This window comes from Armigeres subalbatus, chromosome 2, assembly GCF_024139115.2.
Source record: "Armigeres subalbatus isolate Guangzhou_Male chromosome 2, GZ_Asu_2, whole genome shotgun sequence".
Classification (NCBI taxonomy): domain Eukaryota; kingdom Metazoa; phylum Arthropoda; class Insecta; order Diptera; family Culicidae; genus Armigeres; species Armigeres subalbatus.
The window spans coordinates 271483614-271502717 of NC_085140.1; the positions used below are offsets into that span (position 1 = coordinate 271483614).

Consider the following 19104-nt stretch of genomic DNA (forward strand, 5'->3'; position numbering starts at 1 on the left):
TGCAGCCGCTCCCACAAATTAGGTACTCAAAATCCTCATCAAAAAGCATTACAAGCGGTTGTTGGCGTGTTGATAACTTTGTTTTTGTTCTTCCAAAGAAGTGCAATCTGAATGCCAAACGAAAGGGAAGTCGTAATTATCATTGCAATTTTTACTCCACTGCAACAGGATCGCAGTAGCGTTGCCCACAACAAAGAGACGCATTGATTCCGGAGTCTTACTGTGGCTCGCCACCATCTCATGATCTGGTCTCGTTTCTTTTTGCAATTGCAATCCACCAACCTTATATGGGGTTTATATGGTCCGATGTACCATTTTCTTCATAACTTTTAAACGCAATGAACAATCGTTATAAAATTCAATAGTGATCAACAAGGCTTTGTCCTATGTCGAATGAAACTTGTTGCGAGAAAATCGGTTGAGGATTACTAAACGAAAAGTTGTCTAATGTTTTTTATAGCTTTTGTGCACACACATACACACACACATAAACACATACATACACGCGGACAGACAGACATGTGCTCAGCTCGTCGAGCTGAGTCGATTGGTATATAATACTATGGGTCTTAGAGGCTTCTATAAAAAGATCGTTTTCGGAGTGAAATGATAGCCTTTCGGTACAACTTAGGTGTACGAGAAAGGCAAATTCGGAACAAACTTGCCATAATAATTGATAGCGCCCAAGAAGGATCGAACACCACTCACGTCCGTCGGTACAGGAAGCTTGACGATGGTTTCAATTTTCGCTGGATCTGGTCTCAGCCCGTGACGGTCCAGCAACAGTCCCAAATAGCCGATCTGTTCTTCACCGAAAGTACATTTATCCGCTCTCACTGTGAAACCAAACTCTTTTAGTCGCTTGAGTACGGCCTCCAAGTTCTTCCGATGATCTTCCTCATCAATACCGCCCACGACCACATCGTCCAGATATCCACTAACACGCTGTAACCCAGCGAGCATCGTATCTATAATTTGCTGGAAAGCTCCTGGTGCCGCTTTCACGCCCGGCGGCAACCGATTATACTGGTAGAGACCACGGTGGGTATTGATCGTCAGAAGCTGCCGCGATGTTTCATCAATTTCTACCTGCAGGAACGCATCGGTTAAATCTATCTGACTAAACACGGTACAATTAGCCAGACTCGCAAATATATCTTGAGGAAGGGGCAACGGATACTGATTGGGTTGCAGCGCTTCGTTGAGACCTGTCGAATAATCGCCACATATACGGATAGATCCATTCGCTTTGCGAACCACAACGATCGAAGCCGCCCACTCCGAGAAATCAACCGGTTTTATTATTCCGTCTTGCTCCAAACGATCCAGTTCGTCGTCCACTGTCCGATACATTGCGTATGCTACCGGACGCTTGGGACGAAACACCGGGGTTTTCCCCGCCCTCAATTCCAGTTTGACTTTCGCTTTCGTACAGAGGCCTAACTGCTCTGAAAAGACCTCCGGGAATTTTGTTTTCAGCGATTCCACGTATGCTGGCTTGCTGCTCAATCGTGTTAAAAGGCACTTACCATAGTCCAAACACTTCAATCGTGTCGGAACCGAGCAGATGAAGATGTTCTCTGCAGACTCGGATTAGGCTACGGTTATTCTTCCCACTGATGTTCATTTCACACAAGAATTCACCAATCAGCTCCAGAGACTTCCCTGTAGCAGCCTTTGCTACTACGGACGAAGGATCCATTTGAGGACAGCCGATCTTCTTCCACGTGTCGCTAGATATGATGATAACATCTTACCCGGTATCCAGCTGCATTCGCACCGTTTCACCATTTATCTTTGCAGATACAAATTTTCGACGTTTTTGGACGCTACACGCATTAACAGTCACCACCTTCATAGAAACATTCGCTTTTTGCCGATTAAATCTTCCAAATTTCACATTCTCGGCGCTCCGGCAGTACCCTTCTTGTGGCCGGTCTTCGAACAATCACTGCACTTATGGCTCCTGTATGAGCAATCTCTCGCCTCCGCACAGCCAACATAATACTTCCTGATTATTTGCACTATTTTCGTTTTTCTTCGCAGCACCGAAATTCGATTTGAAATTCGGCGAATCTCTCTTGAACTGCTTCCACGATCGCATTGCCTTCACGGACGTCGAGTTCTCAATCATTTCCGTATCATGCCGCAAATTGACCAATCTCTGGCATTCTTCCGAAATCTGCTCCAATGTTACGTCATCTCGTCCCTCAATTAGAGTCAGCAATCTTGTCCCCACATCAGCATCTCTATCTGATTTTAAGCCACAGACGAACACTAAACATTTGAACTGCTCTTCTGTTAGTTTCGTCAATTAAAACTCCATGCACGACTTATTGATTCGACAAGCATACGTAACATAATCTTCGTTGATCAAACAAACTTCGTTATTTGCAAACAACGATACCTCCGGCTGATAACGGACTCTGAGGCGCCAAAAAGAGAATTTAGTTTTGTCACCGTCTCAATGAACGAAAAATCCTTCGGAGCCAGAGGTGCGAATTCGCAATCTCAGTGACTGAAATTTGTAGGATATTGATACCATTGCCTCTTCACACTCACTTCTTAGCAGTGAAAACTGAAAATGGTTAGCAGCAACAATCAAAGCTTAAGTAAACAAAAGACCTCTTTTCTCACTGCACACGCAGCCCGCAGTGACAGTTCATTCAGTTCACTCACTGCTGCGTGAATGTGACGGCCCTATATAAATGCATGGGTGAATACTATCACTTGAAAGACAAAGATAGGAAATTTGTGCCGAATGATCATCAGCTTCAGCCTGCTGTTAGCAAACCGAGTTGGTTGCTATTCCTGCTTTGTCTTTTTGATTGAAAGGCATCGTCATACGCAAAGAGGAGCAGAGAAAAAAACAAAACAAAAGAATCACACTCAGCAGGCATTTTTGATAAATTGCACCACTGTTCGGAGCCTTTGGTAGGATAAAACTAACATAGCGCTCCTGCTCAGACATTCCTAACTTTCTCATCAGCAATCGAACCTTGGCACTTTCATCCAGCCGACTAGCATCCTTCTCGAACAAACCTTCGTACCTTTTGTACCATGCCGAAAACGTCACACTGCTCTCCGGATTGTGCCTAATGTGCTATATTTTTGGAATTCAAAAAATCGAAATCTGATATCCGCTAGAAAAAATCGATACAGTCAAATATCGAACTTAAAAAAATCGATACGAAATATCGATTCATCGGAGCGAAAATATCGATTCCCGATATATCGTATCGATATCGCCCATTCCTACTCTGGAGTGCGCCAATTACCGAGGAATAACCCTCCTTAATTCGGCGTACAAAATTATGTCCCGTATTCTGTTCAACAGATTGAGACCGCTTGAAGAGTCCTTCGTCGGCGAATACCAAGCAGGTTTTCGTGAGGGCCGATCAACGACGGATCAAATGTTTACCCTGAGACAAATCCTTTATAAGTACAGTACGGGAGTACAACTTGCAGACACATCATCTGTTTATTGATTTCAAGGCGGTGAAATCAACTTCTCTGGAAAGGTTTCATCCGTTCTGCCAATATCTCATCAATAGTTAAACTGGCCCGTGCTGCATTATTCGACTCCATGCTTGACAGATTATTTTTCTTAAATCAGTATTTACCTATCTACAGTATTTATTATTAAATAATAAAAAGATGCTTCTTGAGCAAGATAGAAAAGCTTTACGATAGAAAAGTACGTTGGGCAGCCCTGCCTTAGATGGATTAAAGCAGGGTGATGCACTCTCGAATCTACTGTTCAATATAGCGCTCGAGGGAGCGATTAGGATAGCTGGTGTGCAAAGAAGCGGTACCATTATCACAAGATCGCATATGCTCCTGGGATTTGCGGACGATATTGATATTATCGGGATTGATCGCCGTGCTGTGCAAGAGGTCTTTGTGCCTTTTAAGAGAGAGACAACGAGGATTGGACTCACGATCAATACCAAAACGAAGTACATGTTCGCTGGCAATCAACGTGGGTTCATTAGTGGTGGTGGTAGCGAAATGGTGCTGGATGGTGAAACATTTGAAGTGGTAGTAGAATTTGTGTATCTTGGAATATTAGTGATGTGCGATAATGATGTTATCCGCGAGGTGAAAAGGCGTATTGCAGCTGCAAATAGGGCTTATTACGGACTTCGTAACCAGCTTAAGTCCCGTAGTCTGCAAACGAAAACAAAACTCGCGCTGTATACTACTCTGATTCTTCCGGTGGCTTTATACGGCCATGAGACATGGACATTAAAGGAGGCTGATTTATCCGGTGGCTTTATACGGCCGGTGGTTATCCGGTGGCTTTATACGGACATGAAAAATGGACGATAAAGGAGGCTGATCGAAGAGCTTTCGGAATGTTTGAGCGTAAGGTACTGCGGACAATACTCGGCGGTAAACAGGAGAACGGTATCTGGGTGCGTCGCATGAATCACGAGTTGTACCAGGTGTATAAAGGGCTGGATATTATTAAGCTTAAACAACACGGCCGACTACGGTGGGCTGGACACGTTGTTCGTTGTTGCTGGAAGAACGTCAAGCGAAAAAATATTTAGTCGAGAACCCGGAAGAGGCCGCAGGCTTCGTGGAAGACCACGTACACGATGGCTTTCTGCAGTTGAAAAGGAGCTGAGGGCGCTCAATGTTCAAATGAGTGCTCAGAACAGGTATCCACCGGTTGACACTAAACAGATCGGTGTCAGGCCATTTGGTCGAAGTTGTGTTGTTGTGAATAGTGAGGAATGAGTTGTGAATAGTGAGGAATGAGAAGTGAAAAGTGAACTGAGAACAGAAAACTTCTTCCTTCTTTATTCTTCTTTCGTCTTTCTTCCTACGCCCTTCTTCCTCCTTCCTTCTATCTTCCTTCTGCATTCTTCCTTTTTCCTACTTCCTTCTACCTTCTTACTTCTTTCTTATTCCTTCTTCCTTCCTTTTTTCTTCTTCAAGGTTTTCAAGACTATGACGAAAAGACGAAAATGCCTGCATTAACCCTATAGACTGAGAGAAAACTAATAATGATAATAGGAAGGACAAAAGTTTCTACTAGTAATGGGATCAGTTATGTGACGAGTAATTTTATATTTAAATCACAGAGAAACAAACGATTGTGTGATTGGGTGATAGTTTTCGAGAAACTGATTTGTTTTAAATGTAACGTATCTCTGAAGCCGCTAACCGCAAGTCGAGCACATCTGTATATAGCGGCAGCATTGTTGTCCAGTGTTTGAAATGTTTCTTGAGTGGCTTCAATATAAATAACAAAAGAATGTTATTTGGACAATTACTAATATTTCGGGGTCATACAGTGGAGGCCCTTTTATTATTTTTGTTACAGACGACCGGCATTTAAAGAATATTTACATCCATATGAACAAAAAGATGATCCTGCCAGCCAACATAGACGGAGTTACAGATACCGGTTGACAGAAAGGCGTGGAATCGAGCACCATTACCATACTAATCATAATTCATTTGTCTTGTTTCAGTAAACGCAACTCTTCTCCACTAATCATTTCCTTTCCTGTCAACATTTTTTTTCTTTTAATGTGTCCGACACTTGTGGGACTGGTTAAGCTCAGCGCCTGCTTGTGGTTGGCTGATAAATTACATTTCTGCTTCTTCTTATTGGCATTACATCCCCCACTATGACATTGCCGCCTCGCTGCTTAGTGTTCATTTAGCACTTCCACAGTTATTAACCACGAGGTTTCTTAGCCAAGCTACCATTTTTGCATTTGTATATCATGATCAGGGTAGAAATATTTCACAGTCAATGCAGTGAAAAACATGGATCTCAGTATAATCTGCAGTCGCCTTCTTCGCCGCCGTGGTGAGTGCGACTGGGTGCAGCCGAAAAATCATTTCCAACACCGACCTTTCAATTTCGCATTCAGCCACTCACAAGTCACTCTGACATGCTGCTCAGTTCGCTCCTTACCATATGACTGTGAGTGGCCCATTTAAACGCGTGGTGAATTTTTTCAATTTGCTGGGTGAATGTGTACATTTTGCTGTGGTAGATTTCAAGACAAAATTTTCAAAACGACTTATCTGCTTTTGTAAACAAAGATTCAAACAACGATTTGACGAAACTGATAGCTCTCCCACGCAAACCAACACCATCAACAGGTAGCGGAAACCTTCACCTACCTGTTGGTGGTGTTGATTTGCGTGGGAGAGCTATCAGATTCGTCGAATCGTCGTTTGAATCTTTGTTTACAAAAGCAGATAAGTCGTTTTGAAAATTTTGTCTTGATTTCATCTTCGCGGCGCAGTGGGTGATGTGAGTTCTGTTGTTTACTTTTCTGCCTCTCCGGGAATGTGAGGTTGATTTCAAAGCAGGAAGAAAATAAAAACATGATATAAAAAAACATCACCTTCATCCAGTGCTGCCGAAAATTTACAACCCTGATCATGAGGGTAACAAATCGAAAATTGCCTAGACCGGCACCGGGAATCGAACCCAGCCACCCTTAGCATGGTCTTGCTTTATAGCCGCGCATTACAATTATAATTCTACAAATTTTGGCTACGCCAAATACCTAGGGTAAATGATATATTTTGGACATGTACATATTTTGGACAAGCATGAGCTTCTTCGATCAATTTTAGATAATGTGTAAGAAAATTTTTATCGAAAGTATGATCATTGCATACTTTTACCTCAACTCTAGCGGCTCCTAATGAGAATTCACAAATCAACTATTATTTATCTTTAAAAATACCTAAAATGTAAAGCTTTCTACCAAAGTGCCTGTTGGACGCCAGTATGCAGGAGAACATGCATTATAGGACTCTTCGTAACATGCACCTGAAACACGTTTAAATTGGTTCAAACGGCAATCTTGAGGTCTTGCGGCCATAGTTTGATTGTAATTGAGATACTAACATATTCCAATCGCTTAACATGAACTTGAGACGGATGAAAAAGGAGTGACCAAAATAAAGTTATGTTTTTATGCATCAGACATTTATTGGTCATCCCATGTACAGTACATGGATGAACCATTAATTGCCAACTTTCAGGCTGTTTTCAATGATATCGATAAGATTGCAAAACAATGTTAATTTCTGGTTTAATCTATGTCAGTTAAGCAAATAAATGCATTTAAATGAATGTGGATACGTGTAGGTAAGTCATACAATTGAGATCTGTAGGTGGCAATTTTGAAATTAGGAGAAAATGACTCTGTCCAAAATATATGCATTTTCCATGTCGAAATTATATATTTGATGTCCAAAAAGAAAATATTTCAGTTCGCAGTATATCACAGTTTACACCTAGTAAACGTAATTTACTCAAAAATTGGGCAATGGAGACACAAGACTAATCATAGGTTATGTATTTGGATGAACCTAGTGGTTTTCAATTGTTTTATACTATTCAATCTCGATATATTTTCTAATGAATGTCCTGCGCTTGTCCAAGATACATCATTTACCCTAGCTGTTGTTCAAGCATTTTTCCAGAGGTAATTTTACAATTAAAATCTTTGAAAAAATTGTGGGCGGGAAATATGGTTGAATCAAATGAGGGAATGTGAAACAATATTTTGTAAAAATATATAAAAAAGAAATGAATATACACATATGAGAATTTCAACGTTAAAAATCACCATTTGAAATTGCTTCATTGTAAATTATTGAGTAACTCACGTTGAGTTAGACCCAAGGATTGCGGTGGAGTTGTGGAAAAATAATAATGGTATCATTGGTTTTTCAGTCTGTACTGGTAATGGGACCTATGTAGAGAACACTTATCATTACTCTACTCTATACTTGAGGTTTTAAAAGCTTTCCCGCATTTTCATTTCTTAGGTACTGTTCATAATATTCGTTGCCTCTTAACGCTAAAAATAAATTGATACACATAGCCACTTTAAAAATAGGCGCGCATCTTAGAAAAGATCGTGTTGGCTTTCTCCTCATTACGTTAGCCGCATTATCGTTCTAGAGCCGGTAAAGTGAACACATAATAGTTAACCAACTAAGTTGTTTAGTGAAATATTCCGGAATGGATGAACCATACAAAGTGCTTTACAGTGCTGAATTGGGACGATACGGTGTTGCTGCGAGAGATTTGAAGGCAGGTGAAGTGGTTTTAGAGGACAGACCGTTCGCGGTTGGACCGAAAGTGGACAGTTCGCCATTATGTTTGGAGTGTTGCCGTCCAGTCGATGGGGGAAGAGGCGGCCCAAAGTGTCCCGAATGTGGTTGGCCAATGTGTGAGGAGTGTGCCGCTGATAAGCAAACTATTGTGTATCATAAGAAGGAATGTTCTCTTTTTGCAAAGCACAAGGCTAAGTTTCAAGCTGTCGAAGATTCCACTGCGAGCTGTATGCAGCTGGATTGCATAACACCACTGAGAATGCTTTTGGCCAAGGAAGAGCATCCGGAGCGATGGGATGCGGAAATAAGTGTGATGGAATATCATAATGAATCTCGAAATGGCAGCGCCACTTGGCAACAAGACCAGCAAAACGTCGTAGGATACCTACGTTTTCCTTGTGGGCTGAAAGACCGATTTTCGGAGGAAGTGATACAACAAGTGATCGGTATTTTAGATGTGAACGCATTTGAAGTGCGAACGTCCAAAGGTTATTCTGCCCGTGGTCTGTATCCTAAGCTAGGTGTTATGGCACATTCGTGTGTTTGCAATGTCGTACATTCGATACACCCTTCCAATGATTTTAGGTGTGTATATTAATATGAAATGTTGCTCCTAGTATTATAAGCAAATCCTTTGATGTTTAAATGGCTTCTCACAATACTCTACACAACCACACATAAGTGTCCTTATTGTATCAAAGTATACTAAGGCCGAAGTGCCCTCTGCAGTACATAAATGTCGTCTCCATTCAAGCTGCACGTCGCCAAACACGCATGCTTTTAAGCTGAACTTCCTTCTTCTAGTGAAAGGGACGATTACAACTTTTGAAGGGTTTATGCTATGACCTTCCTGAATACACCAGTTACTAGTATAGTTTAGGGCTTGTTGCATTCGTTCAGTGACGATAGTGTAAATTTACCTCTCACTATGATGACAACGTCATCCGATCTATCTTGCTCGATGAGCACATCGCCTTCTCATGCCTACCGCTAATCAGGACCATTACTAGGTTATTGTCCGAAATTATAGCTACGTAGTCGTCCAATTTTCGCGATTAGATCGATGGATGATTTTTCCAACAGCTGATGCAATTCGTAATTCATTCGTCTCCCCCATGTACCGTTTTTTATCGACACTCTACCGTAGGTGGTACGCAGCACTTTTCCTCCGACAACTCCAAGCGTGCGTTGGTTCTCCACGAGCATTGTCTCTCGTGTCCGTTGAGGACTACCGGTCTAATTAGCGTTTTGTAGATAGTCAGATTGGTACGGTGGAGGACTCTATTCGTATCGAGTCGAAAGTACGTATGGTTTCCTGTCATGAAGCGTCTACGAACTTCTCTGCTGGTATCATTTTCGGCGGCCACAAGTGAGTTTTCTATGCATCAACAGATTATACAATTAATATCCAAATGATTAGAAATGAAAATATCAAAATATCAAAATGAGTTTTCAGTTTTTTTTTAATTCCTTGCTCGGGTTGTTTCCCTGTGTTAAGATCACAGAGAACAGACATAATAGGTAAGAATAAAATGTTTTTGAAAACGTTTGATTTCTGCTGAGTACTGCTCAGCATAGTCTTGTCTTAATCTACCCAACTAGATACAAAGGATTGACAAAAATTACTCTGTTATAGTCTTAGGAAACATTAACATTATCAAAACTCATGCATTATTCAAATCAAGCGCGAATCAAATCTCATCGGATACATGAGTTAGAGAATCGTATTACCTAATTACCCGCAATACATTTCTCGTGGTTCGTTAAGAAATTGCGTTTAGACTACACCATAACCTAACCTGTTCCTGGAAGAATCCAAAAATGACCCGTACCTACCTGGTTGGCTACAGCGTCGATACACCTATGCCTGGCATATTGTAGAGCTCCATAATCGTCGGTTTTCCCGAACGTTTAGGGTCCCCAGGCCCGATTCCACCGCTTCAGCCAGCGGGTTTGTGGCCTTCCACGAAGCCGCCGGCCTCTATCCGGTTCTCTGTTGAATATTGTTTTCGCTATTCTTTCTTCCGTTTTGTACATGCTACATTTGATGCGCGTGTGAATCTTTTTAGACCACTGCACAATGGTCCACAGAGCGAAATTAAGTGGAAATTAGTATTTTGAGCCTGAAATAGCAGAGTTAGAAAAAACCTTTGTTCCACAAAGTTGTTCCAAATAGTAAGAACTTTATCAGGATGTTGATGAAAATTAGGGTGGTCCTCATTTTCATGAAATGTAAAATCAACTTTTTAATTGCAAGAATAGGGGTGAACATTATTCTGTAAAGTTGTAGGCTAGCTAATTCCAATCATTTTGCTAAAAAAAAATTTTCTGTAGCTCTTAAATTGACGAATTTAGAGCATTTTTCTCATTTAGACTTAGGGTGGTCCCACAAAAAACAGTTTTTCTGTTCTAACTTTTTTTCTTCAAATTTCTCAGTTTAGTCTTTGGACGACTTTTAGAGCTTTTCGAGACGCAACTTTTCGTGATAGTAGCTTGTTGATATCTTTTGCAGATGAAAAGTTATTCGCATTTTGCCAAAAAAAAAAATGGGTTTTTTTAAATGGCAATATCTCTGGATGGCGCAGCCATAATTTCAATCTTTTAACACCATTTCAAAGAGTAAGCCCTAGAGTATATCATATCAAAAAATCAGGGAGGTGTTTTTCTTGTATCTAAAATGACATCGGTTTAAATTTGCTAATTTTTGCCTTTCTCGTACTTCAAGGTGTGACGAAAATACTCCAAAGACGATTTTATAATAGAGCACCAGAGATCCTTAGTGTTATAAACCAATCAACTAAGCTCGACGAGTTAAGTTGATGTAATTGTATGTTTGTAAGTATGGCAAAAAAATTGCATTCACCTTTCTGGTATTTATACTTGACCTTCTGGCACACATCGAGTAAAAGTGAACTATCTGTTTAGTCTGGTAACCAAGTTGCACCAAACCACCATTCCTCACAAAATTATCAATCTCTATCTATTTTCCCAGATCCAAAGGTATATTAGCAATTTTGAATATAAAAATTGCGGTTGTAGAAAAATGTACAATAATAAAACTGAGCATAATTTCCATGAATGACCCATTCTTTGGGAGTGTTTATTGTTTATGTAATTTCCAGAAAAAAAAACAAAACTTCCATAAATAAACCAGAATAGAAATAAAAACTGCTAAAATTTCCACAAAATGATTGTATATTCCATAAAATTTTTAAAAAAATTACTGAAATCAATGAAGAACAATAAAATTAAATAAAAATTTTCATTGAAAAATATAGAAAACAATAAAACGGAGCATAATTTGCATGAATGACCCCTGCTTTGGGAGTGTTTATTGTTCAAGGAAAATTTGATTTTATTTAATTGATTTTTTTATCTTTTTATGTAGTTTTCCCTATTTTCTTCTCCATATAATTTTTTTTTTGTGGAATGTTTACAATGTATATAGAAAAAAAAATGTTATGGAAAATTTTGCAATTGTTTATTGTTTTAATTAAGAAAATTATATTTTTTCCAAAGAAGAATTTCGATTTCTTTGTGGAAAATTATTCTTGCATAATTGTTATTTTCAGTTCAAAATGACTAATGCCTTTTTATGATTTTTTTTTTAAATTATTTATGTTTCCAAAAATTTTGAATTATGGGATTTTTTTTACTTTATTTATTTATTGCTTATTTACAATTTCCTATCTTGGACAATATATTTCTTTTATGCATATCATAAGTATGATTACTTCTATTGATTAAGACCCTTTAGTAGCTTCAAGTGCCTGATATTTGCATCAAAACTGTATATTTGATCTCGAATGTGATGAATAATAGCAAGCTGTGATCTTTTCCACTCAGAATTGTCAGAACGTTACATAATGAAGCAAGGTAAGGTCACTTTCTGGAGAGCTGACATTCAAATAACGATAATACTTTTTCAACAGTGATTCAGCTGGCCGATCTCATCTTCCTTCTTTTGAAGGAAACACACTGAAAAATTTACTAGAATTTGTAAAGAATCGAATTTCCCTAGAAGTAAACGAAAATTTGGTGAAAAGAAGCTAAGCCTCGTGTTGCTGAAATTCCGAAAGCTATGGCGAGAAGCTGGCCGGAAACGGGACCATTTTTCAAGTTGAACGAAGCTTGGATCGCAGGAGAATTTGTAGTCGATATCCATTCTCCTTGAAAATCATCTGGCTGCCGTACTTCACAAACTTTCACTGCTTTGACATCCAAATCACATAAAAAGCGGATTGAGTCCATATTTAATCAATTTTTAATGGTGGAGATTTTGCTTGCTGCTGTGATTTCCATAGCCCGGACAGGGTTTTGTTAAGCTGGGAAATAGATTTAAAAATTGTCAGAAAACCCTGATGCAGCATTCGAGCTGCAGCGTTCGGCAGAACGTTCAAATCAAGATGTTGTAGCTCTAACAGCGGAGGAAGCTCTTGCATTTTTATGCAAAATGATTTTCTAAAGCTCAGTATTCGAATATCAGACAGCAAACTATCGTCAAAGGCGTCGATATATTTCCAGCGTATAACAAACTGGTCGAAGCAAAAAGTTGTGTTATCCTACAGGTATCCAAAATAACTAATCCATAGTACATGATAAATACTAATGAAAATTTCTGATAGGTCTTTCTATAAATCCATCAGCTGCAGAAGTGCCGTTACAAGAGCTTGTCGAGCATACCTCGAAGCGCCTTCTGGAAAGCGTGGATAGTAAAGAATTACTTTCAAATAGTGGACCGTATGATGGGTACACAATTATTTATAAGTGGGGCTGTGACGGAAGCAGCAATCACGCCAGGTATAAGAAATGCTTTTGATGAAGACGAGAATAAGGAATTACACGAATATTCCGATTCACATATTCGCCTTCTCGATGGTTCCTTTAAGGTTGATTGGCCATCGTGAAGCAGATGAAATTGATGAAATTGTGTGGAACAATGACCTGCCCTCATCCGTTTCGTTGTGCAGACCCATTAAATTAATGTTTGCAAAAGAGTCAGCCGAATTAACGAAACGCGAGGTTTCGTTGATGAACTCGCAAATTCAAAATTTGAAAAACATTAAATTAACTGTGGCGGATCGAGAGGTATCCGTTCAAACAGAGATGCTGTTTACGATGATGGATACAAAGGTCGTCAATGATTTAACTGGAACATATTCGCAAGCTTGTTACATCTGTGGAAGGTCAGGAAAATGTTTGAACAATTCCAGAATTGATTCAGATTCTGATGATCCAGGCAAATATAAATATGGATTTTCTCCTCTTCATGCATATATCAGAACAATGGAAATGCTTTTAAAGGTCTCCTATAGACTTGCCCTTGATAAACCAACATGGCGTGTAAGCAAGTCGAATGAAGTGGTGAAAATTAGAGAAACGGAAATTCGAAACAAGATGCGAGCGGAACTAGGTACGTACTGTAATAACAAATATTAGTAATTCGGTAGATTAAGTTATATCCATCCTTTTTGTGCAACAGGATTACGCATTAGTGAACCTGTTCCCGGTGGTGGAAATTCAAATGACGGGAACACAGCCCGCAAGTTCTTTCGTGAATGGAAAATCACTGCGAAAATTACCGGTCTGGATGAGAGCTTGTTAGAGCGTTTCTTCATCCTTCTTACCGTTATAAACTCTAAATCAAAAGTCAATCACAAATCTTTCGAGATTTACGCAGAAGAGACAAGAGCTTTGTATGAGAAGCGTTATGGTTGGTATACATTGTCCCCAACAGTTCATAAACTGTTGGTACATGGAGCGGCAATCATAAAATACACAATACTTCCGGTTGGAATGTGTAGCGAAGAAGTACAAGAAACGAGGAACAAAAGTATTCGAAGATATCGAGAGTTCCACTCCAGAAAATTCAATAGAATGGTAAACATCGAAGACGTCTTCAGAAGGTTGCTGTTATCGTCAGACCCCGTAATTTCGATGAATAATGTTGGAATTGTCTCAAGAAAAGATTATTCAGAATTACCAGATAAAGCAATGCAGTTAGTTATTGAAAATTAGTTCTATGTGATACAATTAGTACAAGTGACTTTATGACTTTATTATTATTCCAATAATAAATTACAAAAAAATAAAATAAACAATATGAAATCAAAAAATTTGAAAGAGTGTTTTTGAGCCACCTTGTTAATTACTTTTCCTTGTGCACCTTGAACCTTTTATTTAGTCATATTTATCGGAGTTTTCTATTTAATCACTTCTAATATCTTCTCAATTGATAGAGAACTAATTTTGTGAGGAATGGTGGTTTGGTTCTAACTTGGTCACCAGACTAAACAGATATTTCACTTTTACTCGATGTGTGCCGGAAGGTCAAGGATAAATACCCAAAAGGTGAATGCAATTTTTTGCCATACATACAAACATACAATTACATCAACTTAACTCGTCGAGCTTAGTTGATTGGTTTATAACACTAAGGATCTCTGGTGCTCTATTATAAAATCGTCTTTGGAGTATTTTCGTCACACCTTGAAGTACGAGAAAGGCAAAAATTAACAAATTTAAACCGATGTCACTTTAGATACAAGAAAACAACTCCCTGATTTTTGATATGATATACTCTAGGGCTTACTCTTTGAAATGGTGTTAAAAGATTGAAATTATGGCTGCGCCATCCAGAGATATTGCCATTTAAAAACCCATTTTTTTGGCAAAATGCGAATAACTTTTCATCTGCAAAAGATATCAACAAGCTACTATCACGAAAAGTTGCGTCTCAAAAAGCGCTAAAAGTCGTCTGAAGATGACTTCACTGAGTAATTTGAAATAAAAAAAGTTAGTACGGAAAACTGTTTGTGGGACCACTCTAAGTTAAAATGGGAAAAATGCTTAAATTCTGTCAATTTAAGAGCTACAGAAAACAGTTTTTAGTAAAATGATTGGAATAAGCTGGGCTACAACTTTACAGAATAATGTTCACCCTATTCTTGCAATTAAAAAGTTGATTTTACATTCCATGAAAATGAGGACCACCCTAATTTTCATCAACATCCGGATAAAGTTCTTACACTCTAAATAATCATCACGTCATATTCACGTGAAAAATCACGTAACTGATCTGTCTTGAACAAACGACGATTGTTACGTGATGTTAGTAATGGTCACCTGAAATTCACGTAACTTTTACTAAAAATCTTGGTGAATATGTTTGTATGTACTCGTAAACAATTAAAGTGAAATTGTGTTAGTGTGATTGCAGCTTCGGCATTTGCGGAAAACTAGCATTGTAAACAACCTTCACTTCAGATTTACCGAACCTGCATGTTCTCTCCTTGGAAAAATAATCAGCGGAAGTCGGATAAAATTTATAAGATTCGTAGAAAGTAATAAGCCTATAACTACCATTTTCGGTAGCGTTAGTAGAAAATTTCTATTCCAGATTTCAACTGCCAAGAGTGAACTACTTTTTGCTTGATTTAACAGCGGAAATAGCAGCAATTTTTGAGAAAGAAACTAGTTTCATCTTTTTCTACAAATCTAATAAATTTTATTCGACATTTTTCAGTAACTGATTTGTTCTCTCCAACAGTGTTTTCCCGAAGCGCAATGGCCGAATGACAGCATTTTCTGTCTAATGATAAAAACATCATTCTGCATCAAATGCAGTTGAACGCATCAAGTGCATCAACAATGCGAAGAAGTCTCCTGTTTACGGCTGCAGGCAGTCACTAGCTTATTTTGCATTCATTAAAAAACAATTTTGCAATATATTTCAAACCATGTAGTGGTTACCTGATGTCATGTAGCTTTTACTGAAATTTCACGTAACCAGTACGTAGAAATCACGTGAAGTTCACCTGATCAAACACGTAACTACTTTCAAACTTCACGTCATTAGTACTGGAAAATCCAGTCAGATTCACCTGATAAATCACGTAACTCAACGAGGTAAAATTTTGTTCAGATTACATGCCATTCAGGTCACTCTTACGTGAAAAGTATGGTGGATGAGAACCACATTTATTTTCAGGTAAATATGACGTGAAGATTTTTCAGAGTGTACTATTTGGAACAACTTTGTGGAACAAAGGTTTTTTCTAACTCTGCTATTTCAGGCTCAAAATACTAATTTCCACTTAATTTCGCTCTGTGGACCATTGTGCACTGTTTCATCTGGAGCCTCCTAAAGTAGGCCCCACTTTCACAGATGATGCGCTTTTGTATTTCACGGCTAACATTGTTATCGGCCGTTAGCAAGGATCCAAGCTAGAAGAATTTTTCGACTACCTCGAAGGTATCTCCGTCTATTGTAAGACTGCTTCTTTTCGCGATCGGTTCCACCCACTAGCATGTCTTCTTCTTCTTTTTCATTGGCATTACATCCCCCACTGGGACATTGCCACCTCGCTTAGTGTTCATTTAGCACTTCCACAGTTTTTAACTGCGAGGTTTCTAAGCCATATTTACCATTTCTGCATTCGTACCTATATCATGCTGCTAACACGATGATACTTCTATGCCCAGGAACGTCGAGACAATTTCCAATCCGAAAATAGTCTAGACCGGCACCGGGAATCGAACCCAGCCACCCTCAGCATGGTCTTACTTTATAGCCACGCATCTTACCGCACGGCTAAGGAGGGCCCCACTAGCATGTGCTTTGTTTTTATTCACCACCAGTCTAACTTTTGTTGCTTCACGTTTCAGGCGAGAGTGCAGTCTTGCAACCTTTTCAAATGTTCGGCCGATAATGTTCATATTTTCCGTGAAACGAGCAATTAGACAGGATCAATTGAAAATCGTACCCCGGCTCTCTGCATGATACCTTCAAACGCTATATTGAACAACAGGCACAAATGTCCATCACCTTTATGTTGTAGGCCCCGACGGGATTCGAACGAATTGTAGTGATCGCTCGAAATCTTCCCACAGATTTCCATACCTTCCATTGTTACTTTTATCAGTCTTAAGCTTCCCGGAAAAGCTGTTCTCGTCCATAATTTTCCAAAGCTCTCCACAGCTCTAGAGAAATACTTAAATACAGATTGAAACCAATACCTTGCCATTTACAAGAAAAACACGAGACTGTATGTAGATAAATAAACTAGGTACTGTTACTAACTTTTCTCATAATGTCTTTTTCAGACTCATTGCTAGGGTAGCCATCGATGTCCCAGAAGGCGAAAAACTGTATACTATCTATACTCACTCTCTGACCGGAACCAGCACTCGTCAGGGTATTTTGACATCTAGCAAATTCTTTACTTGTCATTGTACACGCTGCTTGGATCCAACAGAGCTGGGTACTCATTTCAGTTCACTGAAATGTCAGAAATGTGATAACGGACTGATTGTGTCATCCGATCCTCTAGGTGAGACCAACGCTTGATCATTTGAACAAATGTGACTTATTTCTCTTTTCTCTATAGATGACGGAGCGGAATGGAAATGTACAGACTGCGAGTATAAAGCGAAAGGAACTGCCGTACAGAAAGTTGTCCAGTTAATGCAAGCTGAGGTAGATTCGTTAACCAGCATGGCACATGGGCCGGGAAAATTGACTGCCTACGAAAAAATATTCAAAAAATATCGTTCCGTTCTGCATCCGTCGCATTACATCAACATATCCATCCGACATAGCCTGATTGAGTTGTATGGAAGAGTACCAGGATATGAAATGCAGGAACTTCCTGATATTTTACTAGAGCGTAAAATTGAACTATGTCGTGATATCCAACGGGTTCTGGACATCTTGGAGCCTGGGAAGACCCGATCGCGAGCAATGATCTTGTACGAACTTCATGGTCCGATTGTTATGTTGGCTCAGTCAATGTACCAGCAGGGTGTTTTGGATGGAGCTCCGTTGAAGGAAAGGCTGGAGGAAGCCGCTAATATGCTGGACGAATGTGCAAGCATTTTAGAGTGGGAAGATTCAACATCACCAGAAGGTATCCTTGCAAATGTTGCTAAACAATCTGCAGAACAACTGAAAGATAGTATTAAAATATTATCGTGAGAAAGTTTTATGGCGCAGATTAAGCTGGAAAGTATAGTAAAGCAACACAAAACTTTTCATAATTTTATATTATGTAACCGAAAATCAGTGTAAACTTCATATATATTGGATTGTATGTGATATTGTTGTTGCAATAAATTGTTGGCTTTTTTTTAGATCTGTACGAATATTTGGATGCTTTTCACTGCAAACACGATTGGTAATTAATTTTGTTCTATAATTTATGATTTCTCTTCACTTTCCTCGCATCGAAATACGTTATTCAACACCACATCCTTTTTTAGCTATTTAGCTCTTAACTTAGTCGTAACCTATACAGTCTTGACAAAATCAAAACACTGTTATTTAATCTTGTGGACAAGATTAAATAACAGTGTTTTGATTTTGTCAAGACTGAAAAGCCATCTCCGAATCATTAAACTACAGTCGAAGTTAATAGTAACCTATACAGATAACCTCCGGCGGCGGATCTATCTTACTCCGATGGGGAATTCGCTAGTTTGCATTTTTACTCTTAGGGCCGTTTTCTTCACCTTCGCTTAACTCTTATGCGGTGCTTACCCATATGATTAAACCGGGTTTAAGCACTAAGCGAAGGTGAAGAAATCGGCCCTTAGAGGTTCATCGTAAACCAAGTGGCACATTACGTTCAAGTACCTATAACTCAAAGCATGCCTTAGAACTTTGCTGTAGAAGATACGTTGCTCTGAAGTTTGATTCCATAACCATAACCAGAGCTTTGATACCAATGAGTGGAATGACTACTGGAAAGACCGGAGGGAAACTGACCTGAAGGAGCTTAGCCTCTCTCATAAGAGTCAATGAGCAAAAATGATCAATAATCTTGAAGTATTGACGCTCACCATTAAAACAATCAATTTTACAATCGCGGGGGAACTCAATCATCATTAATTCCAAATGATGTTGGCAGAAATGGGAGCAGAATACAGAGATTTACTGGAATCTGGAAAGTTCGTTGACTGAGCCGTGGTACTGAGATAAAGGAAACAAAAACTAAT

General features: G+C 39.1%; 2 protein-coding genes across 2 annotated transcripts; one reads left to right on the forward strand and one right to left on the reverse strand.

Moving 5' to 3' along the window:
• Window positions 1–627: 627 nt before the first annotated feature.
• Window positions 628–1702, reverse strand: LOC134209726 (uncharacterized protein K02A2.6-like). Its single transcript, XM_062685740.1, has 2 exons — window positions 1645–1702; window positions 628–1580 (listed from the first exon to the last, which is right to left on the reverse strand). Exons 1-2 carry the CDS (start codon window positions 1700–1702, stop codon window positions 628–630), a joined length of 1011 nt encoding a protein of 336 aa, XP_062541724.1.
• Window positions 1703–7925: 6223 nt separating this feature from the next.
• LOC134216351 (SET domain-containing protein SmydA-8) lies at window positions 7926–18244 on the forward strand. The gene is made up of 3 exons (XM_062695259.1): window positions 7926–8694; window positions 17215–17441; window positions 17499–18244. Exons 1-3 carry the CDS (start codon window positions 8015–8017, stop codon window positions 18083–18085), a joined length of 1494 nt encoding a protein of 497 aa, XP_062551243.1. The 5' UTR covers window positions 7926–8014; the 3' UTR covers window positions 18086–18244.
• Window positions 18245–19104: the final 860 nt, after the last annotated feature.

Coding starts and splice junctions, on each gene's coding strand:
- LOC134209726 (XM_062685740.1), bottom strand. CDS start 1,702: ATGGATCCTTCGTCCGTAGTAGCAAAGGCTGCTACAGGGAAGTCTCTG. Junction 1,581..1,644: donor GAAGTCTCTGGAGCTGATTG/GTGAATTCTTGT, acceptor CCGAGTCTGCAG/AGAACATCTTCATCTGCTCG.
- LOC134216351 (XM_062695259.1), top strand. CDS start 8,015: ATGGATGAACCATACAAAGTGCTTTACAGTGCTGAATTGGGACGATAC. Junction 8,695..17,214: donor CACCCTTCCAATGATTTTAG/GTGTGTATATTA, acceptor TGTCTTTTTCAG/ACTCATTGCTAGGGTAGCCA. Junction 17,442..17,498: donor TGTGTCATCCGATCCTCTAG/GTGAGACCAACG, acceptor TTTTCTCTATAG/ATGACGGAGCGGAATGGAAA.